The sequence below is a fragment of the Penicillium cosmopolitanum genome (genome assembly GCF_028827165.1).
Source record: "Penicillium cosmopolitanum strain IBT 29677 chromosome Unknown utg000005l:1.0-4006212.0:1.0-4009387.0, whole genome shotgun sequence".
NCBI lineage: Eukaryota > Fungi > Ascomycota > Eurotiomycetes > Eurotiales > Aspergillaceae > Penicillium > Penicillium cosmopolitanum.
The window spans coordinates 2,796,527-2,822,047 of record NW_026622675.1 but is presented as its reverse complement, the minus strand read 5'-3'; the positions used below and the strand labels follow the sequence as shown (position 1 = coordinate 2,822,047).

The following is a 25,521-nucleotide window of genomic DNA, read 5'->3' as shown; positions in this document are numbered from 1 at the left end:
CCCACGTTGGAGCTGTGTAACAGCAACCTTGGAATGCAGGAACAGCGACATCAAGGTCCATTGACTTAAGCAGAGAATGCTATAATAACTCTAGTTTACAATTTCAAGATATCCCAATTTGGCTTGGTCGCATCCCAAGGTTTACCTTCCGGGCTATCAATCACCGAGGTAGCTTTGCCTCCAACTCACTGCTATATAACTCTTTCTTAGTCCTTTCCAGGCTAGTAAGGCAATGCCCCAGCCAACTTGAGGAGCTTATCGGTCTTAATTGGCAAAGTAATTGGCTCATTCCTCTCTAAAGGATCAACAACTTCCTGCCCATCAATCTCAACCTTAGCCTTTCCATGGGAAAAAAGATTCGTATGCGGCCAGTGCGTAGTTGTCTCATAATTCTCAAAGAGATCTTTCTTCACAAGGCGATCTTTCTCAGACATCCATTTAGCAGGGGTGTAGGTCACATATGCAATGGTCCGGATAAGATCCGACTCGCCGAATTGAGCCCAGTGCATTTGCCTCGAATCCCAGAGAATCAAGTCTCCCGGCTCGGCACAGACTTTGATTAGTTCACATCCATGTGAGCGGTACCAGTCAAGATCTTTCTCTTGAAAGGGATGGAAGTCTTCATGCTTGGCCGTTCGCCAGGGAGTAGGGCCCTTGACCGGGGTTTCCTCGAAGAATTGATTGAAAAGAGGAGCTGACTTTTTCATCACCACTAGGCCGCCATCCTTCGGACCTGCTTCAGAGAGGTTGACGATTCCTTGCACGCAGCGGAGGCCTCGGCGTTCGGGGGCTTGATCAACGTGTGGCCAGGGGGTTGAGTCGTATTCACCGACAATGGACTGGGGCAGGGTGATGTTTACAGTATCGAAAGAAACCACCAGTTCGTCGGTTTCCCAGAGCTTGGAAAAGGGTTCGATCACGCCAGGGTCACTGGAGAGTATGGAATTGGGTTATTATGCTGATCTTGAATCATTGCATGCCCATGTTGTGGATTGTAAACCTACCATCTGATATCCCACATATACTTCTCATGTGCGGCGGAGAAATGAAGATACATCCCGCCTTTCCAATTTTGAGGAAGATTTTCCTTTTTCCATGTGCTCTTGTCGTTGCGATTCGAAGCCTAGCCCAAATGACTCCAGCCAAGTCAAGGCGTCACTTTGATATTGCTGTGCACGCTCTTTGGACAGTGCATTCTTGATAACAGTGTAGCCATCCCGAAAGAAATCATCACGCCAGTCACCAGTGAGAGACCGCTCTTGTACCTTTGATAGGACAGGAGTAACAGATTCTGCAATTTCAATAAGTGAAGGTGCCATCGTGATCTCTGAAGTAATTTTGTTGACCAAACAAAGAGCGTCTTGGGTTTGAACAAAAGAAACTTCATGATAAGAGCGGGTCTTGAGGGAGACTTTAAATCCGATCAGGCAGAGTGCTACTCTAGTCGGTAAAGCAGCATCGGAGCCCCTCGTTCTAGGTTTCCTCTCCATACCCCGAGGGGAAGAAAGACCAAGATCATCAATTCACTATGCAAGATGGGACCCACCCGAACCCGCCCTTACTCGCCCGAGCTCGGCCGCGCGCATTTATTGGGTTCCCCACATGTTTAGGAATTGCTTCTACTTTCCCTCCACTTTCCGATTGAATTTCGAGACCAACATAAATTCAAAAACAATACCAAATGCCTGAGCGTTCTTGACGTATCGACCTCCCTCCCCGTTCCTGTTTGCCTTTGTCACATAAACATTCATACCCAAGATGCCCTTGTCTGTGCCAATCGCAACTCGTGCTATAGATCCGCCTTCGGTGGGTAGGAACAACTACCAGCCGTTCGGATTTCGCGAAGAAGTCTTACCGAAAGGATGGAGCCAAAACGGATCACGTCCGCTACCTTGTGATATCCATACCTCGCACGACGTCAAAATCGAAGTTCGTGACGGTTGCAACTTATACTGTGACATCTACCGACCGACCCATTCAGCAGAGCCCGTGGCTGCAATCCTAGCCTGGAGTCCATTTGGGAAGAATTACAATGGTATTACCATGCTAAAGAACCTTCCATGGAATCTTGGAATCCCCAATGGAGTTCTGAGCGGTTTAGAGAAGTTCGAAGGGCCCGATCCTGCCGAGTTTGTTCCTCGGGGATTCGCTATTGTCAATGTGGATGCTCGGGGTTCCGGCGATTCTGAAGGGAATGTTGGGATTATGGGGACACAGGAGGCCGAGGATGGATATGATGTGATCGAAGCAATTGCCAAAATGCCCTGGTGTAATGGGAATGTTGGCTTAGCTGGGAACTCGCATTTGGCTATTGTCCAGTGGTTCATTGCTGCATTGCAACCACCCTCCCTTAAAGCTATTGCTCCATGGGAAGCCTGTGGCGATCTCTACAGGGAACAGTTTGTCCGAGGCGGTATATTCGACGCCGGCTTGTTTGACTTCATCATCGACCACAATATACAGGGTCACGGAGGCGTGGAGGACTTTCACGAGATGTACCGCCGCCATTCTCGAGCCGATTCGCTGTATTGGAAGGACAAACGTGCAGACATTGCGAAAATCCAAATTCCAACATACATTACGGCATCATATACCAGCTTTGTGCACACTATGGGATCTATACGGGGGTGGCTCCAGGTTGCAACCTCGGAGAAATGGCTTCGTCTGTGCCCTTGGCAGGAATGGTATGATATCTGGAACTGCAAAGACTCAGCCGATGAACTTGCAACGTTCTTCGACCACTACTTAAACAGCAAGCAGAATGGGTGGGAGACGACACCCAAAGTCCGTACCACAATTCTTCGGTTCAATCAGGATCCCTTGTACAATATCGCGGAGGCCGACTACCCGATCCCGCGCACTGATTACAAAAAAATGTATTTCTTAAAGGACGGACGTCTGGGCCTCGAAACTCCTTCATCTGCGGCATCAATTTCCTATCAGGCTGAAAAATACCAGGACTGTGCCGCATTCACCTACACATTCCCCACCAAGACACGACTGGCGGGAATTCCAAAGGCAGTCCTGTTCATGTCTTGCCCAGATTTCCACGATATGGATGTCTACGTCCTGCTGCGCAAGCTAGATGCACAAGGGAAGGCCCTGTTAAATCTCAATATTCCTTGGTCAAGCATTTCTCATCATGGGGTCACCCCAGAGACACTTGACAAGGTACCCCGACGTAACATGAATAACCTTATGTTCCATGTTGGGTCACTGGGAATCCTGCGAGCATCGCGTCGGGCGATCGATGAGTCGAAATCGATCCACGAAAATTACCCCTTCCATACCCACGATCGCGACGAGTATATTGTCCCTGGAGAGGTTGTTCGATTGGAGATCGGGATCTGGGCGATGGGAGTAGAGTACGACGCTGGAGAAAGTATAAGGGTCGAGATCCATGGAAACAGTCCACTGCTTCGTGGGGAGTTCAAGGGTGACAATGAATTTTCGGGTGCTGCATCGCATGGGAAGCATATTGTTCATTTTGGAGGGGATTATCCTTCACATGTCATACTGCCTTTTGTTTAATTCGCATATCTATAGTTAAGGTAGTAATGTGATTTCATTGCTCTCTGTTGACGCACTCAAATGTACGAAGAGCTTCCTGAGCTATTTGTAAATTTGCATTATTTCCTCCGTTAGCTCCATTGATTCTCATTTTATTCCTCCTTCCAGAAAGCCCAAAAGAAATATTTACTTCCTTCATGGCTCACTGCCTTTTTGTTGGGCTGGGATGCCCCATGCATATAATATTGCCTTTCATGTTGCTGTGTTCTCTCTTGGATATGTGTAGTCGATTACATACATCCACCGCTTTTATGGCTCTGAGCTTCTGCCAACATTAACAGGAAATTTCTATCAAGCGAACTTTGAGTGACTCGATTACCTCGGTTCATTTCCCCACTTAAATTGCCGGGGTGGACTGGAGATGCGCTACGCGACGCCACCACAAAGCTTTCTCGGCCCAGCTCGGGCGAGATGGATCGTAACTGCCACCATTCGACCCAACGGTGAGAAACGAGATTCGACTACTGCAACTGGGGCCCATTCTCTGATGGGTTAAACGACACCACTCTCTTCACTGCATTAACAATCGGCTCCACCTCAGGTTGCGGGGCCCCACGATCGGACCAAGTGGCCATGGTTGCTGTATAAAGCAGGGCTTGCCTGAGCGGGAAGGAGAGTATCACAAAGCATCAGACTATTGGTCATGGATATTAAGGCTGGAACAACTGAGGTGGCTCACCTTGAGTCTGCCTTGTCCAAACCAACACATCACAATTCCACAGGAACAGTCACCTTGCTCGAGGGAGGAGAAATTATCTTGATTCCCACCCCTTCTCCTGATCCACGTGGTAAGTGATAATTCGATCTATGTTGGCCTCGCTTTTTTATGTGCTGACCTTCTAGATCCACTCAACCTCCCTAATTACCAGAAATGGGCTATTGATATTATTCTAGGGATGTGTAAGTTCCGTCTCTCCTTCCATTAAGAGGTGTCATCTAACGGAGGATAAATCTACAGTCGCTGTTTTTAGTGTCCTCATAACTTCCGGCATGGGTCCCATTCTGACCAATATTATGGCCTTCTACGATAATGACCCTCGAACGACAGACCTGATGACCTATCCGACTTTGTTTATGGGGATTGGGAACATTATTGCTATGCCACTTGCGATGGCCATCGGTCGTCGTCCTGTATTCTTGGCTTCTGTTTTGATCCTCACTGTGGGCTCTATTTGGTGCGCTGCAAGTCAGAGCCTGGACTCCCATATTGCTGGTCGGAATATTCTTTCTTTGGCAGCTGGGCAATCCGAGGCTTTATGTCCATTGATCATCCAGGTACGACCTGACCTTTTTGAATGACCAAAGAAGAGGCTAATAGTGGTATTTTCAAGGAAATACACTTCGTTCACGAGCGTAGTAGCAAGCTCGCCTGGTTCAGTGCCACACAATCCATCGGCACCGCAGCCCTCACCATCGCCACAGCGTATATCGTCAACGCCCTCGGTTGGCGATGGTGGTACGGAGTCATCGCAATTGCAAGCGGCGTCGTTCTCATACTATCCTTCTGTGCTGTCCCCGAATCATCATATCCCGGCCAAGCGACGCATATGAAGGCCTTGTCCACATCTACCACGAAGGCGAGCCCGTCTCCGTTGTCCGAGCCACTCAAAAAACCAGAGTTCTAATCGACAACACACGGTACAAAGCCCGCACGCTATCCCACAGCCTGAAAATATTCCACGGGCCAGCGGACTGGTCAAAAGCCATCACCTGCGGGAAGCAAATGGCGCAGTGTCTTCTCTTCCCTAATATCCTCTGGGTGATTCTATTGAACAGTGTTGCGCTTGGTATCTACGTGATCGTCGTCACTGAATTCGGCACCATCCTCTCAAGTCCTCCGTATAATTACCCATCCTCAGCCTTGGGTCTCGTTCAAGGCGGCCAAATCGTCGTATCTTTCTTATTGGTTCCGGTCCTGGGATACGGCGGCGACCAGCTCACGCGGTGGATCGCAAAACACCGCAATGGCGTCGCCGAGCCTGAAATTCGTCTCATTCCAATGGTTCTTCCCGTTGCAGCTCTCATTATCTCATCCGTGATTTTCGGACGCGCGGGCTCGAGCCCATACGAGTGGTCCCCATGGGCAATAACAATAACTTTCAACGGGATATATTTTGCTTTTATTGGTGTCATATTGGTCGGGTATACATACTCGCTTGATAGTTATCCAGAACGAGCAGCGCCCATTTTAGTGCTCATTTGCGCTATCAGAGGTCTCATTTCGTTTGGAATTTCGTTCGGGGTTACGAAATTTGTGACGGAGCAAGGGTATCAAGGGGCTTTTAATATTTGCGCTAGTATTACTGGTGCTGTTGCAGTTTTGGGCTTGCCGGTATTTTTGTGGGGGCACAAAATCAGAGCAATCACTATGAAGTATGCAGTCGATCACAAAACTGCCCAGGGGTGAGATGGTTCAAATGATACATCAGTATTTCTTTATACCATCGTCAAGTGAACAGGTGATCAATTGCTGTACAACAACTTCAGAGCAGGTATACTTCGAATATAACGTATCCATGCGTGTAGATAGTAATACTATTCGTATACCGTTCTTATGTCACTTCCATAGATCACCCATCAAGGCCAAATTTATAAGCTCCGCGGATGGAAACACCTGCCCGAAATAAGGTACCATCTCTTCCTCTCCCATCGGCTCCGATAGTCCCCAAGCATCAAACTCCCCACTCTGCACCTGTGATATGCTACTAAAACATAATCCCGACTGAGCCGGATACAGATCCGAACCTGGAGGTGATGAGAAGGAGGAGCCAGGATCGCCTCCCGGGACATCCTGGAATAGGAATCGCATGATTGCATCCGTATTTGTTAGAGAATTCCACAACCGTGGAAATGCAACAAGTCTGACAATTTTCGCTAGCACACTACGGTCAACTCTGCTCATGTACGCTGGGCGCACGGTCTCGTATAGATGTGTCAGACGCCTGAGAACGAGAATTCCATCGTGTCGTGTTTCTGCGATAGACTGCTCGATCATTCTCAAACTCAATGCGACCAGATCCTTCTGCTCAGATATTTGAATTGGTGATCGCTGTCGTTGGAAGCAGATGAGATCAAGAGCTAAAAATATTCCCGCCGAGACGACTGCGGAATTGACGGACCAGAATTTGTGGTAGACAGGGTTTGAATTGGTGTATGTACGTTGAAGGATTTGTTTCGCGGTTATGATTCCCGGGTCGAGGGCTGTGTGAGACGATGGCGAGGAATCATCGAGGACTTTAGGAAGCATGGCCACATACAGGGCTAGTCGCCAAGATTCAACGCAGTTAAGGGCTAGATTATGCTGGATGGTGTTCCAGAGCGGGTCGTCATGGGTGGAGTCGTTCGGGGCTGGTGGAAAGCAGGCACAGACGTTGTCTACTTCTTCGAAGCATGCCTGCAGTGCACCCGGGCTCAATTCTTTGGCTGGGGTGATGTTATTTCGAGCTATGGTAGCAATTCGAGCCATGAATTTGTGATATTCGATATGAGGGGAGGGAGGAGTGCCCATTACAGTGGTGAATGAACCAGGGTGGATGGACACTGGACGTGACCAAATTGTCATCCTATATACGAGTTAGATATACCATAGAAGACCAGGATTAGTAGTTGGACACGCACCAATCGCAAATGACAAGAGTCCACCATAGTCTTTGATGGACGGTTTGTTGGACCCTGTTGATACCCCCCCCTTTCCTTATTCGACGTATCACCAGCATGATCCATACCAATAAGCCTAGCAACATTGACCGCCAGACCATGGAGGATATATTCTCGCGTTGACTCTCCCATGTTTTTCTGCACGAGATTCAGGATTGCAATTGTCTGTACTGTAGACAACGCAGGGTTTCGAGTGTAGTCGGCCAAATCCAATTCCCTCAATGCAGCTTCATACCAGGTGCGGGCTAATCCGTAGGGATTCTTTCCCAGTGAAGATACCGTTGAAGGCGTTTGATGAGAGAAGTTTTCGTAAAGTAGTTGAATCCCGTGCAAATGCTCTTCGCTCATAAAATACACCCCAACCTAGTATCTGTCAGTTTGTAGATCCCAGTGCAGTATTGAGGGGGGAAACGCACAGTTAGTAAGCCGAGATAAACTGAAATCCAGCCGTGATTCGTTAAAGATTCTTCCTCATGTTCGATCAAGGAATCCCAGAATGCATTATGCTCTTCCCTAAATGTGGTATCATCAACGGCATAATGCACCCAGCCCAACTGCACCAAGGAGAAGTCAATTATTCTTTCACTCCATCGCCGGGCAGGCAGAATAAGTTTGACGCTATTTTCCCGAAGGCGAGTGCTATTGGCAATTTTTGGGGTAGGCTCCACAGAAAATCCAAAGGCCTGGGTTTGAAAGTCACTCATGATTCTATCTGACGATTGCGGGTCTGGGGGAGGCACAGGAGAAGACGCCGTCTCAAGCTTGGCCAGTTCTGGGCGGGAGAGTGCCAGTTCTAATTGTCTGATGCGGAGCTTCAAGCTCTGGTTCTCTCGCACGATATTTGAGGACTCCGGGCTGGTTGTAACGGTGCCCTGTCCTTCTGTACCTGCGTCAAGGGCACTAACCATGTTCAGCATTCTTTCAGACTCTTAACAGGGCTTGGACAGGATTGAGAGAAACCCACATCGTTATTTTCCCTCCCACTTTTACAACTTCTCGCATACAATCTGCCGTATCGCCTCGTTGTATGCATTGTCGGCAGGGGATAGTCTTGGAACACTTCACCTTCCTGCGAGAGCACGGAATACACGATCGAGGGATGCGCTGGGTCTCTCGGACCTGCTGTGGCATGTCGTCTGAATAATTACTCCCAGCGATGACAATTGAAGTGTCACCGTGCTGGAATAGCTCATAAAGTCTGAGTTTCCCCAGACTGGAATCTCGGGCTAGTTCGGGTGAGTTCGGGCCAGTCCTCGGCCAGCTGACATTTTATACCAGTGGAGACGAAAGAATAGCGGGGTGTGACTTGCGGCAGTGGGTAAAGTGTTTACTGCCGAGTGGGGTAGTTATGTTCTACTTAAGGCGCTCCGTAGCGGCAACCGGCTCCGTAGAAGTTACTGGTGGTTTTGTGGGCTGGGGTACAATCTCAGTATACATCTCATTGGAATGTTCAAAACCATTCTCAAATGTACCCTGGTACCTAGCCAAGTAGGCTTACTGCTAGCTTCTATGTTTCTAATGCCAGGCTTGTTTTGTAGTACCACTTTGAGTGTTAGTTATTAGTCTATCTCTGATTCTTTTTAACACATGTTCCTTGGAAATTGATTATACGACTGGTATCATATTCTACTATATACAAACCTTTGAAGTTTATAAGTGCCAATGGCCGCTGGGACGGTCAGCCTAAATTGCCCGCTGACGGACCTACTGAGCTGAACCGGTTGCCGCTATGGAACGCTGCACTACTCCATGTTTACGGGTGCTGTGAGCCTCAATATGAGGTCGTGGAAGCTCTTATGCATAGAAATTAGTATTCGTAAATTGAGCAATATCTAATAAATACAAAGCGCTTGGATTGGACGTGCGCTTAGTAGTGTTCGATAATCACTTCTTCGGCATCCACGATGATGGAACTTGAGCGTACTGCAAGTCCTACCATTTTCCGATCCTGTAAGTCAACATTGGTCAATGCTGACAGATTCACGTGTACATATACTGGTCTAGGAAGAGCAAGAGTAAAGTGATTGGCTTACCTCAAAGTCCCCGGTAATCGCCACAACATCGTCATTTGAAGCGAGTGGCGCAGATTTTCTCGTATATTCTCATTTTTAAGCCATTGCTTTCTCCATTCATGCACCTCAAGGGATCAGACACAGTTAGAATGAGCATATCGATATTAAAGTCTCCAGTCTTGAAAGCCATCTTCGGCTAAGAAATTGAAATAGCCTCGTCTCCCATGGGGCAAAAACCTCGTTTGCCAGAATTGCTGGCTTTCAAATAAAGGGACCATGGCTTTTGAGGAAAGCCTGAGGTTGAAAATTTCGACGGTGTAGGGATAATGAGCAATATGAAACCGAATTTCCATTGGAAGGAAATGGAAACAGTCGTGAGATCCTGCTTGAAAGTCGACTTTCCCATGTTGTGCCCTTGGAATAGGACCATTTTGGCTCCTACGGGGTCGAACAAATCTTCGGATGTGTAGACTTTCCCATGATTTGATTCCCCAGTAATGTCCTCCTTCCGTCTGTGGTCTTAAATCTCTGTCAAACGTGTAAGAAAACTATGGGGGCTCATAGAATCCACATACGAGGTATGCAGTTTGGCTGCCGTGTCTCTTGCGGTATCCCAGCCAGCTTGTTAAGATGGAGTAGACTGCCCAAATGTTTTCTTAGCATTTCTCAGCAGAAACTAGAAATTAAGACTTTGGTTTCTGGACTGCGGTTAGTATGACTCGTCCGAAAGGTGCCAAGAAACATACTGAGACGGTTTATAGATCCTGATGGCTCAAATGTTTGAACTTCAATCGTCAGCGGTACTTCCTTGATTCGAAATCACCCTTGTAAACGTTCAAAACTGACTGTCTTCCAAACATTCTGTTAGATTCGGTTATAAATCAGATTAGAAATGCCGAAGTTTTGTTATGAGAAACGAAAAGAAGGTTCTCTTGGTTGAACGAATTTTGTGAATCGTCATTAAGCACTGGCAGCTGATGCGGTTAATCTATCGCGGCCAACTCTTGCAAGATACTAGTGGAATCACGATGCCACCCCTCATATATACCCATCAGCGTTGCATCATCAAAACATGGGGTACGTGTGTGTGTTGCAGCCTTGCAGCCTCGGGCACTCAGGTTGCCGCGCTTGTTGTTATTCAGTCAGTAACTTAGGAGCCTCCTCCTTCCGCCTCCATCTATCCCATACACACACATTTCCTCCGATCCCATTTCTCCGAGACTATCGATCGCTAGTCGTCAGGCATGGAATGTATCAACCTGCTGACTTCCAAGCAACCGCCCGCTTGGGATCAACATTTGGTAGTATGACGTCATCACCACACTGGAGCGATACATATGCAGTAGGTCAAGGGCTGAGGTTGATCCAATGGCCAGTCATTAGATAATCATTTTTAACTTTGCCCCAAACGACACTCACAGGAGTCACATCAGATGATCTCAGGCTAGTACATTTATCGCATCGCTGGCGTTGCCTATGTATACGGTCTCTATGGGACGGGAAATGGTCGAACGATACTATGGCAGAATCATCAGATCATCATGGGAATTTGGCGCTGTCAACGACCAGAAAATGGACGAGAATAAAGGAGGTGTTCGCCCGATCTCTAATTTGGTCCGTTTCTAATGGTTAGCAGTTACTGGCGGGACGTCTGGACAAGCTTTCCTGTTCTTTCGGTATGATATTCGTGCCCTACCAACCTAAGTTACCACGTTGCTAATGAGTACGAAGGGTGCCTTCTGTTCTATGGCTGTCATGTTCAACATCTGCGCTCTAGTAAATGGTTGGCAGCGGGGTGTTTCAGCAGACGGGTCAATATTCGATATAGGCACACCTAGCTGGCAAGAATACCCCCTCCTAGTCCCAGTCTAATCTGGAGATTAACGCATTTTCAGGGCCACTGGGCTCAGAGCAACTTCACTGGCTATATCCACAGCGGCCTATATGACATATATAATCACTATACTTCTCCACATTGATTCAATAATGGGATTCATGGTGACAGTGATCGGTTGGCTCGCCTCCGCGATTATTCTGTTCAGCCTCATCGGCATTGAGGTCCGACGGCACAGGCAAGCCCAAGGCCAAGCTTTCCTATATACCGAAAACTTTTTCGCCGGGATCATATCCGCCAGTCTCTATTTTTTGATAGCCCTCCTGCTCTCAATCTACATGGTCAGCGTGAAAGTGTCTCCTTTAGGTCCAAAAGACAGGCGAAAAGTCGAATGTACAGCGATTGTGCTCCGGGCTAGCACTTTGGGCATTCTGCTTCTAGGCGGAGCCGCCGTATACAGCACTATTGAAGGCTGGTCGTTGATGGATGCTCTTTACTTCACCGATTACACTCTCCTGACCATCGGTATTGGGAATATAACCCCAAAGACCCATCTAGGGCGCAGTCTGCTGTTTCCCTACGCCACCTTAGGGATCATTAGCTTGGCCTTTTTTATAACTGCTGTGGCCTCTTTTACGGATCAGATGAGAGATTTGAAGCTCAAGTGGAAGATCGAGGAAACTCGAAGTCCAATTGATAACGCAGATACCTCGGGCAACACAGTCGATGGTCTCCCAACAGCTGGAGTAGACGGATCACAAATCGCTTCAGTCAGTCGTGTCAAGAGTGAAGAAATCCTTAGAGCACGGAACGTCAGAGCTGCATTCTATCGAAGAAGGAGATGGGCTGAGCTGGGGTTTTTCTTAGCTGCATGGTTCGTCCTGTGGCTCGTTAGTGCGGCTATCTTTTGCCAATCCGAGAAAGAAGATAGGTGGACCTATTTCGTGGCTCTATATTTCACCTACACATCCCTCACCACGATCGGATATGGGGACTACTTTCCCACGAGCAATTTCGGCAAGGTCTACTTCATTTTCTGGTCATTACTGGCCATTCCAATTCTAACAAATCTGGTCAAGGCCATAGGAAGTGTATTCCATATTTGGCTGGTTTTCTGCTCTAGTTGGATATGGCGACATGTGCTCCGTAGAGGGCGCTCAAGGCAGCATCATAACCATGAACATGCCTATCGTTCCTTACATACACCGGGCCTGACTGCGACGAAAAAAGCCCCCGAAACCGAGACCAGGGGATTCTGATCTCAATACCGAGAGCCAGACTCGAAGCTATTCAGGGACCAGGCGAGGCTCGCCACCCGTGCTGGATAATTATGCGCGAAGAGACTCACGAGGGGATGAGCAATGTTGGATTCTATCTCGAAGAGCTTCGACGCACTATCAGCTGTTACTCTCAGAAGAAATCGGAAACCTCATTTCCGTGTTGAGGGGTGAGTTTCTTGAGCATCAGGAAGAGCTTTGTTGTACATGGTCCAGGGTCCTACCCCTGCTTCAGGCTAAGGAAGATGCTGGTAGCCTGTCCGAGCTCACGCCACTGTTCGCGTCTGCGAAGTCTGAACATATGCCGATGGGGATGCTGAAGAGCCCCAAGAATGAAGTTTCAGAGAGGAATGCTGCGATCTCATGGATGCTAAACTTGTTAGTGGAGAGGCTTTCGTCAGAATTGCGGAAGGATCTTTCTGAGGCGATTGAATGTGCATCTATTCATGACTGAAATCAAATTTCTACAAAATCACGGATAAGTGGATTGAGACCATTCACTAGGTTCGGTTATTGTAATCAGTCGTTACAAAGAGAGTTTACGTATCAAGCGACCAATCAACAAACTTAGAGTGTGGCGACTATGCCCAGGTGTAAAGAAACCTGTCTTTCAGATCGACATAAAATTTTTTCAAAAGGTGTTCCAATGAAGCCTCATGGAATCCTAGGAGGTCAAACGGATCCCACTGACAGATCATTTGATTCAACTGGCGGAGAAAAACCCAATTGCGGATAAGAAGTTGAAGTCGTTTCTAGAACTGAGAAGAGGTTAGGTCACGGCAAAACTCTTGGCCAATACATTATTGAGGAAAAGGTTGTATCATAATCACAGCGAAGAGCCTCATCTGGTGCAAAATATTCGCTGGCATTCGTAGCATTCCAGTCTCAATGACATCATAGAGCTACATTTTTGGGCTTCCTATAAATGAAGATGAAGAATCTGACCTCAAAAAGTCGCTAGTGAAGATAAAGTTTATTTGATCAGCATGTGTACGTGAACCCCGCTTACTCGTAACTGCTGAACATCACATCTGAGCCTCACCGTCTTCGCACAACAATCCCGCCAAGAACCACAATATCCGATTACTTCCAGATTTGACCACTTGTTCACCATAAACCTTGCTTCAGCCAAGGCCCACACACTGAAAAAGCCCCAGTTATTCTGTCGACGCCATTTCATGCTCTGACTTAGGGGAATCGCACTGTCATGCAAATAATTATCGTCGGAGCTGGGATAGCCGGCTTATCCCTAGCCATCGCCCTCTCACAGGCTAATCACAGCGTTCTAATCGTGGAGTCGGCTCCTCGGTTAGCGGAGTTAGGCGCCGGAATCCAAATGACTCCCCAGGCCGTCAAATACTTTTACCAATGGGGCCTCAAAGAAGACATACTGGCGCAATGCGTGAGAGTACAGAAGACATTCATCCGGGATCACGAAAGTGGTTCAGCTATTGGTGTCTTGAATGTGGCAGATCTGGAAAAGCAATATGAGGCTCCTTACATTGTTCTTCACCGCGCAACTTTGCACGATATCTTGCACAAGCACGCCATTCGTTCTGGGGCAAAATTAATGCTAAACAGCAAGGTAACCGAGTATGACTTCGAGAACGGGGCTATAGTACTGAAGAATGGGAAAAGAATGGAGGCAGATCTTGTCATTGCTGCCGATGGTAATGGCCTTCTCCGACCACATAGAAAACCTTCATTGAATACTAAACGAGACAGGTATCAACTCCTTCGCACGTTCGCAACTTCTTCAGGATGCCGACCCTGGATCCCAACCAACAGGCTGGGCCGCATTCCGAATGATGGCCGAAGTCTCCAAGATTAAAGACGATCCACAACTGAGAGAACTCGGTATCGATATTCCTTGCAATTCCAATTTTTGGATTGCCCCAAATAGGTCTTGCATGACGTATCAGATCAAAGATGCCACCATGCTAAATATCGTTCTATCTCATCGTGATACCGTTGACACTTCAGCTCTCAGTTACGAAGAGCACAAGGCAATCGTCAACGATCTTTTTGAAGACTTCAATCCAATGTAAGCTCATCGCCAATTTTGGATGGAAATTCTATTGATAAAATGTTGCAGACTTAAAAAGCTGCTCGAAATTTCGCTTCCGAAGGTAGTGAATTATCCCGTGTATGCTGTCCCTCCACTCCCAAATTGGAGGCACGCATCTGGTCGGTTCACTCTTGTCGGCGACGCCGCACATGCTATGGCCTTTTACTTGTCAATGGGAGTAAGTCTTGCAGTGGAAGATGCAGTATCGCTCGCCACAGTCCTTGACCTTGCACTCACAAATCCCTGCACTGCGCCCAAAAAGGTGCAATTGAAAGCTGCACTCTCGGTATTCGAAGAAGTACGGAAGCGGAGAGCAACTGATGTACAGAAAGCAAGTCTTCGCGGAGGAAACTCTTATCATATCCCGGAGGGCAAAGAGCGAGATGCATTGCATAAAGTTATGAGCTATCCCGATGAGATACTCGAAGTATCCGTGGAAGACTTGGAGGATGGTGTGGATGTCCATGATGAAATTTCTGGTGCTGTTGGTGGCATGATGAATCGGAAGACTAGAGACTGGTGTTACGGATACGATGCGATCGGCGAAGTGACCGCAGTTTGGAATTCTAAAGCCAGATGAAAGTGAATTGCGAAATGGTGGGACTACCCTGAATGTAATCGATCTATCAATTGGCACTAAAAGCCGATCAAAATCTCAGGCACATTTCGATATGAGCCTTCTGTCGAATGCACCGAACGAAATAACATCAAGCAGTTCCCATTTAAGACTCGATAACGATAGCCACGGCATATGCAGGGAGTTCGATGCTACCATTGACATCTTCAGTTCGCCATGGGTTACCTCCGGTACTTACATCAACGATCTCCGCGGTCGCTTTCTGGAAATCAGTAACTTTTATGGAGAGGTTTTGGTCCAGCTTGTTCACTAGTAGCAGCTTTTTAGTACCATCTGCTGCCTCCAATGCTTGGGCGTGAAATTGTGTCTCATCGCTCGTAGTTTGGAGAAGTTTGTCACCAATCGAAGTGCTATTCTGAATCAACTGAAGTACACGCAGACGAGCCGTTGGAAGACCAGTCTGGTAATAAATCATTGAGACAGAGGGGTATTGGCCGGGATAACCGCTCAATTGGCTCTCCCCGACAGCGTCAATGCCAGCCACTGCGAGCTTAGAGAAGAGGTAGGCGTAGATACCTCCACTCCAGACCCAGTACTCATCCGGAATAGTGTAGTTATCATAGATGAGAGTCGAGCCAAGGGGATCCATGGTGCCCAGCTCATTAATGGTGGTACGGGTCGACGGCGAGATCGCCTTCCGAGCAGCCTCGATTTCGGCTACTTCCCCAAGGAATGTGTCTGCCATCTGGAAGCTTTGCGCAGCTTCGTTCTGAGTAGTAGAGTTATCTGGAGTCGCATAGAAATGATAGCTGATCCAGTCCAACGGCGTGCCAGGCTTGTGATTGGTAGGGTCGAGGAAGTCCTTTACGCGAGTCACATTGCGTGTAGCCAAAGCAAGACCAACAAATTGAGTCTTTGGTGAGACTTTGTGAATAGCGGCGGTGACCGCGTCGTAGATTTGATTGTAGAATTCTGGACTGATTGTATGCTCGGAGTCTGACTCGTTCAAGATCTCCCAGTACTCAATGTCGAGATGATGGCCGGATTTGTGATAGACGCCACACTCATCGGTGAAACCACCCTGTACATACCATGACAAAAGTCGTGCATAGTAATCAGAGATTTCCTTCAGGGATGGGTCACGAAGTTGAGTTCCGTTATTGTAATTCCAGTCAATTGTGTTGACATCTTCCGGATACTCATAGGGAGTGTCGGTCACCCACATCCAGTCAGGTGTGGTGCTGAAATTGATGATGTGCGAAACATTTGGGGTGTTGGCCAAGAAGTCTAACAGTAGTTGGTCTGCATAGGTGAAATCCCAGTTGGTGGAGCAATGGGTCTCATTTTTGACAGGCGGGTCAATCTCCGGCACCGAGAGACGAGGGTAGGGGAACCAGGGGACGTAGCGGACGTAGTCAGCAGCGACGGACTTGAGAGATCCCAGGGCATTTTCACGCGTACTGCTGTTTGATAGCAATGGTGGATTGGCCACCGACTGCAAAGTGGCTGTTGTTTTGGACTCAATCAATACTGTGTTCCAATCGATATCCACTTTTAGGTCGGATGCATCGCTGGCAGGGAGAGCAAAACAAGAGGCAGCGAAGGCTGTAGCTCGTAAAACGCGTGAAACCATTATATCGCGAATCAACTTGAAGTCTGTAGAGGCTTTCTAGAATAAAGAATCGAAGTTAGATTGCTCGGTATTTATAGCCATCGACTCTCGTGAGTTTGCGGCATCTTTCACGATCTCTCCGATCTGGCAGAAACGAGAAGAGAAAATGGATTAATAATGCGAATGTAACCCAACTCTTCGTGGTCTCAGAAAATTAGCTCGAGCACAGGCGATCTTTGGTGCTCGAGCTCATTGCTCACGAGTCTCATCCAGCGGTCGTCAGCGCACCATCGACCACACCGGACCCTGAATTCGGTGGCGCCCGCCTAGTCAGTGATCCCCACTCGGATTTCTTCAAGCAGCCTGGTGGCGCTTTGCTTGTTTAATGATGGCGCTGGTCAACCCCGGCCGTGCCCAGCCTGTTGCAAGCCTTCGTTTGGTGAAAGTGCGGGGCAACCCCACAAATCCCCGGGTCGGGCGTGCACTAAACTCCCGCTAAACCGTATTAAGCAATGCAACTGTAGCACAACCTCCGGGCCGGGCTAATTCCCCCCCGAGAGAGGACGGATTTCTCGGGGGAGATGTTAGCGAAATGTGCGAGTGTGGTTCTTCCCTTAAAATGGTCAAACAAGAATCGCGGGGCCCCGGACTCCCATTCTCTTCAACGTTTGTTATACTTGCCTAATCGACTTGCTGTCTTAGAAAAGACATCAAGATGGGCCCTATCCGTGGAAGATATTTACATTGGGCTGTCACAGGTACCCTACTTTCCAACCTCGCACTCCGACGGCCCGACAGAGACTAACTCCAAATGATGCAGCCGCCAGCTGTCAGGCCTTCCTTCTCCTGGGATATGATCAGGGTGTGATGAGTGGACTTGTCGGAGCAGATAATGAATTTGGAAAGCAATTCGGCCACCCCGATGCGACCATGCAAGGCATCCGTACGTGAAAGCCCCATCGGGATATACAGATCACAAAAGAGCTAACTCCACGCTTCTAGTGACCTCAATTTATGACATTGGCTGCGCAGTCGGGTGTTTATTTGCCTTCGTTTTCGGTCATCGACTCGGGCGGAAAAATATGATTATTGCCGGCGGTTCCATCATGGTCATTGGAACTATCATTCTCGGTTCATCGTACTCCACTGCCCAGTTCCTCGTTGGCAGAGTCGTCACCGGGCTAGGGAATGGAATCAATAGCAGCACGGTACCAACATATCAGAGTGGTAGGTGGATTCCTTGGACTGCTATACGAAATCGGAGTAAATTTGGAGAGGAATGATTGCTGACACTATCTTAGAAATGGCACGACCAGAGTTACGTGGTAGGCTGCTCTCCGCGCAAGGTACAGTGACTATCGTCGGACTCTGTATCGCCTATTGGTTGGATTATGGCCTCAGCTTCGTCGATTCTCCTGTGCAGTGGCGATTCCCAATCAGCTTCCAGGCATTCTTTGCGGTTTGCCTAGTACTACAAATGATTCCCCTACCCGATACCCCTCGCTGGTTATGTGAACAGGATCGCAGCGAGGAGGCAGCATCCGTTCTGGCTCGTCTTCAGATGGAGCAGCCTGCGAATGAGTCCACGCCTGAGGTTATCCTTCTCCGTCGCCAGATCGAAACATCTCTTGAGATCGAATCTGCTGGTGGACCTTTCAAATATAGAGAGCTTCTCTCCGGAGGCAAGATGCAGAATCTTCGTCGCATGATTCTTGCTGCCTTGGTTAACGTGCAGCAACAGTTCACTGGTAAGTGACTCTTCTACCTTCGGGAATGGTTCAATCAAGCTGACGAAAAAAAGGCTCCAACATGATCAATTACTACGCACCTATCGTCTACCAAAACGCAATGCATCTCTCCCGAAACTTATCGCTGATCCTTGGAGGATGTACCTCCCTCGCCTACCTGGCCGGCTCATTCATTCCCCTGTGGAGTATGGATCGCTTGGGTCGCAGAGCATCACTGATGATTTCCGCTGCTGGACTCTGCACCTGCTTTGTTCTCACTGCTATCTTGTTATCGATCGGAACGACATCATGCGCATATGCTGCAACCGTTTTTGTTTTTATTTTCCAATTATTCCTTGGCATTGGATACTTGCCTGTACCTTGGTAAGCTCTTGAATCATTCTTGATTCATCAAAAGAATGCTACTCACATCTTCATCAGGTTCTATCCTAGCGAGATCACCACGACTCGTATTCGTGCACGCGGTCAAGCCTTCGCAGGATTCGTGAATTGGATGTGTGTCTGTAAGTAGAAGACAATCTCAAAGAATTCTTGAGTAGAGTACTGACAGTCTCAGTCATTGTGGTTCAAGTAACGCCTACCGCAATTGACAACATCTCATGGCGGACATTCATTATTTTTGCTTGCTTTTGTGCCGCATGGGTAAGTTCTCGCGGTTGATATTTCCTTTCGCTTGGTGGCCGATGCTGACACTTTCAAGATTCCCATGGTATACTTCTTCTTCCCCGAAACCAAGGGGCTGGAACTGGAGGATGTCGATCATCTCTTCGAGAAGGGTGGAATTACCGGAGGCGTTTTCGAATCTCGTGGTTACCCTGTTCTGCCTGGTCACCACCGCACAGTCAATACTGAGATTATCGAAAAGCACATCCAACCCGAGGAAGCTGGAATGCACGTTGAAACTGTTTAGATACTGTTTCGTCTTGCATGGAGCTTCGAGGATGGATGTTTGGCATTCGTGCCTTTATGGAAAATATACTAGATACATAGAGAGTTCAATTATGAAGCAAAGGTTGCACATATCGGAATAATCTCGTCTTGGATAGAACTGGTAGAGGTTTTCGCATCAGCAGGAATACCTATTCTATGCGCATATCACCTGGCTGGTTACTGGTAAACAAAGGTTCTTTCATGAAAAGCCGTTAGTGGTTCCAATTTTGATTGATGCCGATGCCAAAACAGTCCTTTCGCCGCCTCAATGCTACTAGTAGGTAGTACTACTACCTAGTATCGGTAACTCTATATAAACTTTACCCTAGTAGCTTTTAGTATGTCAGCGAGGTGCCTTGCATTCTGATTTCTCTTTAGGCCAATCGGCTGGGCTCTTGGAATCATGGTCTCAAATCGGCAACGACCTCCGCCAGTTCCACTCAACCATGCAAAAGGTCATATGACTAGCTACTAGTTACTAGCCTGAGCACAAGAGAGACCTCGGTAGATACTACCCAATACAAATAATTCAGGGTTATGAAATTCATGCGAAAGGCATTTTAATCCTATAAAAGTTTACATAAACTACCAACCTAATCAAGCGGTCTATATCCATGGAAATATTTCGTCCTTGTTGACTATTCTTCTTCAGAATTCTTATTTTTTTTTCGATGTCGCCAAAAATAGTAGCAGCTCGATTTGGAAATCGATCACGAAAGATGGCAATGTAGCAGCAGTCAAAGTCAAAATCTCATCTTCATTCTGGACCTTCGAAGGCGCTTTACCGCTTGTTGGTCGGATGATCTTCACTTTCTCCTCTCTCTGATTGCCACGTCACCAGTTCCCTATGTGCCACGGTATCGGTCTGTGTCCAATCCTTTGTTGATAAGGCAATGAGTCTTCGGTGGCTGAAGAAGTTTGGTTCTCGTGACTCGGCCAGCTCAAATCCTTCCGTGGCCGGCCCGTGCTACTTTTATTGGCGCGATAGACATAGCCGTGGTGCATAGTTAAAGTTTACTAGTGTAGGATTGGTAGCTACCCATCATCAAATGACCTCTCTCACAGACTCGAGATCCTATTTTGAATTCCAATTAAGTTTCTGCTCTCCATGGTATGCTTCTTGAAAGAACGTTCCAGCTTGGAGAGCTTTGCACTTAATTAAATAGGAGAACGGGCACAAGATAAACAAATAGATGAGTGTTGCAACTAAGTATTGACCCACCCATCTTCAGAAATGACATCTGTATGACGGTTAGCATCTAGCCTTGTTATTTTGCAGCTCATTGCGGGTCATTCCCCAGACATCCGGCTGTGGGCCGCGATACTAAGCTGTGTAAAAATGATAAAGATTACCATTTAAGGTATCTCTAAACAGCCGGAGTGGAACGGATTTAGACCGACCCGGGGGCGGCTCTATCTCGGTGTTCTAGATCAAACTGGCGCTCCCCACAGCCAATGATGCGGGGAGCTCGGGATGATATCAGCAGCTATCCCTGCTGTATCTTGGACGGGGCTAACCCCTTTAAGGCAAGGAGCGCCCGATAGCCTTCAAGCCATTCGGTGTTGATAGTGATCTACCGATCACCTGACCGGTTCTTAGGTATATCTCCCGTTGAAACCCCTGGACAATGGCTGGAAATTGGCCACATGATTGCCGTGCGCATTGTGGTATGCCACCCATTTCGGATGCGAAAGTTCGAGTACCGTCCAAGACATCGGACGGGGCGTCATGAAAGCCGTGTCAAGCTGGTCGAGATAGCTATATAGAAACGCAGCTTCTTCTGGTTGAGATGTAGTTATCAGCAACTCTAAAGCAAAGATCAATCAAAGCATCAAGCTTCTCTACACTTTTATTCCAAAGACCCGTCTTTGATTAATCATATTCACAATGTCATTCTTGAGGAATTTCTTCGGCACCTCCGCCACACCAGTTGTTGAGGAGGCCAAGGACAAGAAGACCCCTATTCGCGCTCTTCCCGCACCCTGGTACACCTCTCAAGCCATGTATGAGCTTGAACGCCGAGCTATCTTCTCCCGCAAGTGGCTCCTCACCACACACAAGGCCCGCGTCCCCAATGCCGGCGACTGGGTCCGCTATGACGCTGCTGGCTACGAGTTCGTTGTTGCTAAGGATCATGAAGGCGAGATCAAGGCTTTCCTCAGCGAGGATCTCTCGCCTGCCCACGTGCACCTCGACAAGAATGGATTCGTCTGGGTGAACCTGGACTCATCTGAAACCCCAGAGGTTGCTTGGAAGGATGACTTCGAGGGCGCCGATGAGCAGCCCCGCTTCCAATACTACAACTTTGACGAGTATAACTTCGACCACACCTGGGATATGGAGGGCGCATTCAACTGGAAGATTCTCGCCGATAACTACAACGAATGCTACCACTGCCAAGTCGCTCACCCCGACATTCCCACAATTGCCGACCTTAACTCTTATTACGTCAAGCCCAAGGACGGCCACATTCAGCACTACGGTGCTCCACGAGAGGATCAGATCGCCAAAGGATTCCGCATTGCCACTACTTACTTCTGGCCAAATGCCTCTTTCAATATCTCGTGAGTATCTCATCGCCAATAAAGTTCCAGAGCACTTCTAACTTCTATAGTCCCAACTTCTTCTTCATGCAGCGTTTCACCCCTGTTAGCCCAACCCATTGTGTGATGCGCTATGAGGTCTACCGTCACAAGGATGCCACCGATGAGGCTTTCAGCATTATCAGCGACATGTACAAGCGGATCATGTCCGAGGACAAGTACCTCTGCATCGGTACCCAGAAGAACATCAACGCCGGTGTCTTCGTCAACGGTTTACTCCACCCCGAGATGGAGCTTGGTCCGCTCCACTTCCAGAAGACAGTGCGCGAGGTCGTCATGGAACACCGCAAGAAGGAAGAAGAGGTCGGTCATGAAATCTGGCCTGCAGCAGATCGCACCCCTCAAGAAACAAGCGTCAACGAGGAGGAGCCTATTACAATCCAAACCGGCTCCGAGAGTTACTTGAGTGAAAAGAACGACTTCAGTGTCACCGTGACTCCGCTGGTCAGCGTCTAGAATTATAATGATGGAATGGTGGAAATTTGGAAGGAATAAGGATTAATGCCGATTGTGTTACTATATAGCATTGCTTTTCTTTTTAGAATTGCTTTTGATGATTTACTAGATTTTAGTCTCTTTGAGCGAATATTGGTCATGACAGAATGAATTTACAACTCTCTTTTATATTTCTCCAATGGGCATGCGGAAAGCATACTACTACTATTCATCTAGTCAAATGCCTACAATGCATGCGCACGATGTCTTGGTGAATTGCAAGCAATTGTGAACTTTACTAACTAGTACAGTTGTCAAGAAAACATACTAGCTATTAAATACTTGTAATAACTACTAGTATCATACACTTTTTCCAGAAGCTATCCCGCCTTGCAAGTGATAAAATAAGCAATATCACTGGGGCAGTCTCGACCTTAGTGTTTTCTGGTGTAAATATTCAATTATGGCTACTTTCACAAAACCTAATCATACATTCGTAATTCGTGAGTCGGGCCTTGACTCCTTTTTCCTCGCGTCTCGCTTCTGGAGCAGCGTGCTGTTTTCAATAACAAGCTTATCATGGATACTCTCATCGCTTGACTCTCTCTTTTCAGTGGCCGCGACGAAATTTGCCTCGGGGGACTCTTGTCGTCTTTCGTTGTCTCCATTTCGGTGTGCTGAGAACACAACGTCGAACAGCTCTCGAACGTTCATGAAACCAGGTGTTCGTGCTTCCACGCGCGATTCACGTATAGCTTCTGTGGCCGGTAACTCTGGGGTTTTGGCGGTTTTCGTATCACCATTCGGATCATGGGCCTTTTGAGATGTACTCTTGGCCTCCTTGGAATTTTCTGTCTTGCCAGGTTGCGTGATCCAGGGGTGGGCAAGGAATTCTTTAATGTTCAACCTCTCCTCCGCGTTCACGGTTAAAAGTCTTGAAACAATGTCTTTGGCGTCATTGGATATGTCGTTCCACCAGGGCGAATCAAAAGTGTACTGCCCCTTTGCAACCTTTTTCATCAAGACCTTTGTGTCGGGGTCGTAGAAGGGTGGGTACCCGGCCAAAAGAGTGTATAACACGCAGCCAATTGCCCACATATCCACCTCGGTGGTATACTTCTCATCGCGCACTATTTCAGGTGCGGCATATGACATTGTACCACACGGTGTTGCAGTCGGAACGCCAGCAATAATTTTAGACAACCCGAAATCTCCTAGAACGACAGACCCGATTCCTCCTCCGCCCACGCCGGGGATGAAATCTCCTTCGTCAAGTTTGTCTTCTTCTCCAGGAAGTGTTGGCTTCGGAGTCTTGCTCGGCTTCATCGGTATTGACTCGAAAAAAAATATTTTCTGGTTTGATGTCTCTGCAATGGCGGTTAGCTTTGGTCCATATGTCCAATATTCGGGATGGCGATGAAGTGAAACGAACCGGTGAACAACGCCAAGCGTTTGATGGAGATACAGAACCGCCTCTGCAACTTGCTTAATGACATGTCTGGCCAAATCCTCACTCAAATAAGTAAGTTTGACCAGCTGATTAAACAGCTCTCCGCCGGAACTGAGCTTCATTATAATGTGGCAATACTGATGTGTCTCGACGCAGTCGATAAGCTCGGATACGTTGGGGTGTCTCAATTGTCGCATAATTTCGATCTCTTTTTTTGACGTTTCCTTTCTATGTGATATTTAGCTCTCATTTTCAGGATACTTTAATAAGTGATCAGATCCATACCTGTTGTTCGTTCATTTCAAACTTCCTCAGGACCTTGACTGCGACTTTGGCGTTCTTGTTCTCGCGGTCGGAGGCTCGATAGACATTGCTAAATGCTCCTGTACCCAATAAATCCAAAAGTTCAAAACGATCAAGACCAGGGTACGATGGGAATCTTTTCTTCAAGGGCGAGCCAGCTCCCTGCACGGCTTTTCTTCCATCATTATAATTGGCGAGTGGGTCACTGCCTCCGTTGGCAGGCTTGCCGATATGATCGAGTGGCATGTCAAGATGGCGCGCCCCCAAGGCTACTGGTGAGGAAGGCGCTAGTCTCATAATAATCCAAATTTCTGTTATTTTTAATATGTCGAGCTCCGTGCTGGCGGTGTGAACCTGTATGCTATTTGACTTGGAAAAGCAAACAAGGTACGGGGTATGTCCAAGGGATAAGTAGGGCGTTCCATTGTGACAAGCACCATCTTAAAACACAGAGTTTCCCACATCATTGTGACATTATGGTTTGTTTGATACGTCAGTCGAGCTATCAGGTTCTTAGATAATTTTCCATGATACTAGCTGTACCCCATACAAGGCTGGGACCTGAACGTAGTGCATGACATCATAGGGTATAAAAACAGAAACTGGGCCGATGATCATCGGTGGCCTGCCCACAAATCAGGCTACGGCGTATTGCATCTCCTTGAACCGGCATGAACCAAACGCCTACTGTAGGTCCTTGTGAACGAAAAGGGGCTGCTCATCTTCGGTGGCCTATCCACGAATCAGGCCGACTTTTACTTGGTCCATCGTGAGCCTCACACTGTACACCTGCAGTAGGCCAGAAGATCCCTAAATCCCGTGACAACCTTAGTCAGTACACCCAGTCGAAAAAGAATTATCTGCTTTTGCGTGAAGTCGCGACGCAATCTCGTGAAGCCCTTCCCCCCAAAGCTTTTGCTCGATGTCTTGTGGAATTGTCACCTTGCACAGCCGCCCAAAGCCAAGCGGGCGGCACGTAATCGGGTTTGCCACTTCCAGAAACCTCTGACTTCGTTTACCCCACACGCTGTTATCAACAGGGATCGTCCTTGACGGCTAGAATTTGTGTGATTGGCGGGTTACAAGGCGGGTGACCCCTTGATGCCTTCCGGTTTGCTTGATTCTGGGAGCTCAAAGCGATAGGCTCAATTTTAATTCGCTAGTTTCGATACTGACCGTGCCCGAAATCCTTTGCTGGGAATGCTAAGTTCAACATCCCAGCAAGTAACGGAATGTGATTGGCTGGAACTTCGCCATCGTTGCCAATTGGATCTCAACCTTGCTTTCACCCGTTGCGGGCGGAGATAGCTACGGGTGGCGTTTGTCTTTCATCGTGGATTTGGACTCTGATCCACTGAAGGCCAGTGAAAGTTGATTGTCCTTCAACTCAAAGAGTTACTTCATATGACGTTGATCATATCTGTAGAGGATGTTGGAAAACGTG

At 47.8% G+C, this 25,521-nt stretch overlaps 10 protein-coding genes across 10 annotated transcripts; 6 read left to right on the top strand and 4 right to left on the bottom strand.

Moving 5' to 3' along the window:
* Nucleotides 1-221: 221 nt before the first annotated feature.
* Nucleotides 222-1,319, bottom strand: N7509_004065 (uncharacterized protein; the record flags this gene model as incomplete). The annotated part of the gene is made up of 2 exons (XM_056628702.1): nt 222-899; nt 1,056-1,319. The coding sequence occupies 2 exons, from the start codon at nt 1,317-1,319 to the stop codon at nt 222-224; spliced, it is 942 nt and encodes a 313-aa protein (XP_056491436.1).
* A 439-nt stretch (nt 1,320-1,758) lies between these two features.
* On the top strand, nt 1,759-3,531 carry N7509_004064 (CocE/NonD family hydrolase; the record flags this gene model as incomplete). Its single annotated transcript, XM_056628701.1, has 1 exon — nt 1,759-3,531. One exon carries the CDS (start codon nt 1,759-1,761, stop codon nt 3,529-3,531), a length of 1,773 nt encoding a protein of 590 aa, XP_056491435.1.
* Nucleotides 3,532-4,213: 682 nt separating this feature from the next.
* On the top strand, nt 4,214-5,977 carry N7509_004063 (uncharacterized protein; the record flags this gene model as incomplete). Its single annotated transcript, XM_056628700.1, has 5 exons — nt 4,214-4,358; nt 4,414-4,470; nt 4,529-4,845; nt 4,902-5,026; nt 5,110-5,977. The coding sequence occupies 5 exons, from the start codon at nt 4,214-4,216 to the stop codon at nt 5,975-5,977; spliced, it is 1,512 nt and encodes a 503-aa protein (XP_056491434.1).
* A 150-nt stretch (nt 5,978-6,127) lies between these two features.
* On the bottom strand, nt 6,128-8,144 carry N7509_004062 (fungal specific transcription factor domain-containing protein; the record flags this gene model as incomplete). Its single annotated transcript, XM_056628699.1, has 3 exons — nt 6,128-7,133; nt 7,253-7,590; nt 7,644-8,144. 3 exons carry the CDS (start codon nt 8,142-8,144, stop codon nt 6,128-6,130), a joined length of 1,845 nt encoding a protein of 614 aa, XP_056491433.1.
* Nucleotides 8,145-11,225: 3,081 nt separating this feature from the next.
* On the top strand, nt 11,226-12,332 carry N7509_004061 (potassium channel family protein; the record flags this gene model as incomplete). Its single annotated transcript, XM_056628698.1, has 1 exon — nt 11,226-12,332. The coding sequence occupies one exon, from the start codon at nt 11,226-11,228 to the stop codon at nt 12,330-12,332; it is 1,107 nt and encodes a 368-aa protein (XP_056491432.1).
* A 1,225-nt stretch (nt 12,333-13,557) lies between these two features.
* On the top strand, nt 13,558-14,998 carry N7509_004060 (FAD-dependent oxidoreductase; the record flags this gene model as incomplete). The annotated part of the gene is made up of 3 exons (XM_056628697.1): nt 13,558-14,020; nt 14,076-14,394; nt 14,446-14,998. 3 exons carry the CDS (start codon nt 13,558-13,560, stop codon nt 14,996-14,998), a joined length of 1,335 nt encoding a protein of 444 aa, XP_056491431.1.
* Nucleotides 14,999-15,140: 142 nt separating this feature from the next.
* N7509_004059 (uncharacterized protein) lies at nt 15,141-16,628 on the bottom strand (the record flags this gene model as incomplete). The annotated part of the gene is made up of 1 exon (XM_056628696.1): nt 15,141-16,628. One exon carries the CDS (start codon nt 16,626-16,628, stop codon nt 15,141-15,143), a length of 1,488 nt encoding a protein of 495 aa, XP_056491430.1.
* Nucleotides 16,629-17,322: 694 nt separating this feature from the next.
* On the top strand, nt 17,323-19,265 carry N7509_004058 (sugar porter family MFS transporter; the record flags this gene model as incomplete). Its single annotated transcript, XM_056628695.1, has 8 exons — nt 17,323-17,365; nt 17,428-17,550; nt 17,610-17,834; nt 17,909-18,355; nt 18,409-18,718; nt 18,776-18,858; nt 18,912-18,997; nt 19,056-19,265. 8 exons carry the CDS (start codon nt 17,323-17,325, stop codon nt 19,263-19,265), a joined length of 1,527 nt encoding a protein of 508 aa, XP_056491429.1.
* Nucleotides 19,266-21,173: 1,908 nt separating this feature from the next.
* N7509_004057 (aromatic ring-hydroxylating oxygenase subunit alpha) lies at nt 21,174-22,345 on the top strand (the record flags this gene model as incomplete). The annotated part of the gene is made up of 2 exons (XM_056628694.1): nt 21,174-21,850; nt 21,901-22,345. 2 exons carry the CDS (start codon nt 21,174-21,176, stop codon nt 22,343-22,345), a joined length of 1,122 nt encoding a protein of 373 aa, XP_056491428.1.
* Nucleotides 22,346-22,810: 465 nt separating this feature from the next.
* N7509_004056 (uncharacterized protein) lies at nt 22,811-24,323 on the bottom strand (the record flags this gene model as incomplete). The annotated part of the gene is made up of 2 exons (XM_056628693.1): nt 22,811-23,998; nt 24,060-24,323. The coding sequence occupies 2 exons, from the start codon at nt 24,321-24,323 to the stop codon at nt 22,811-22,813; spliced, it is 1,452 nt and encodes a 483-aa protein (XP_056491427.1).
* Between the last annotated feature and the right edge of the window lie 1,198 nt (nt 24,324-25,521).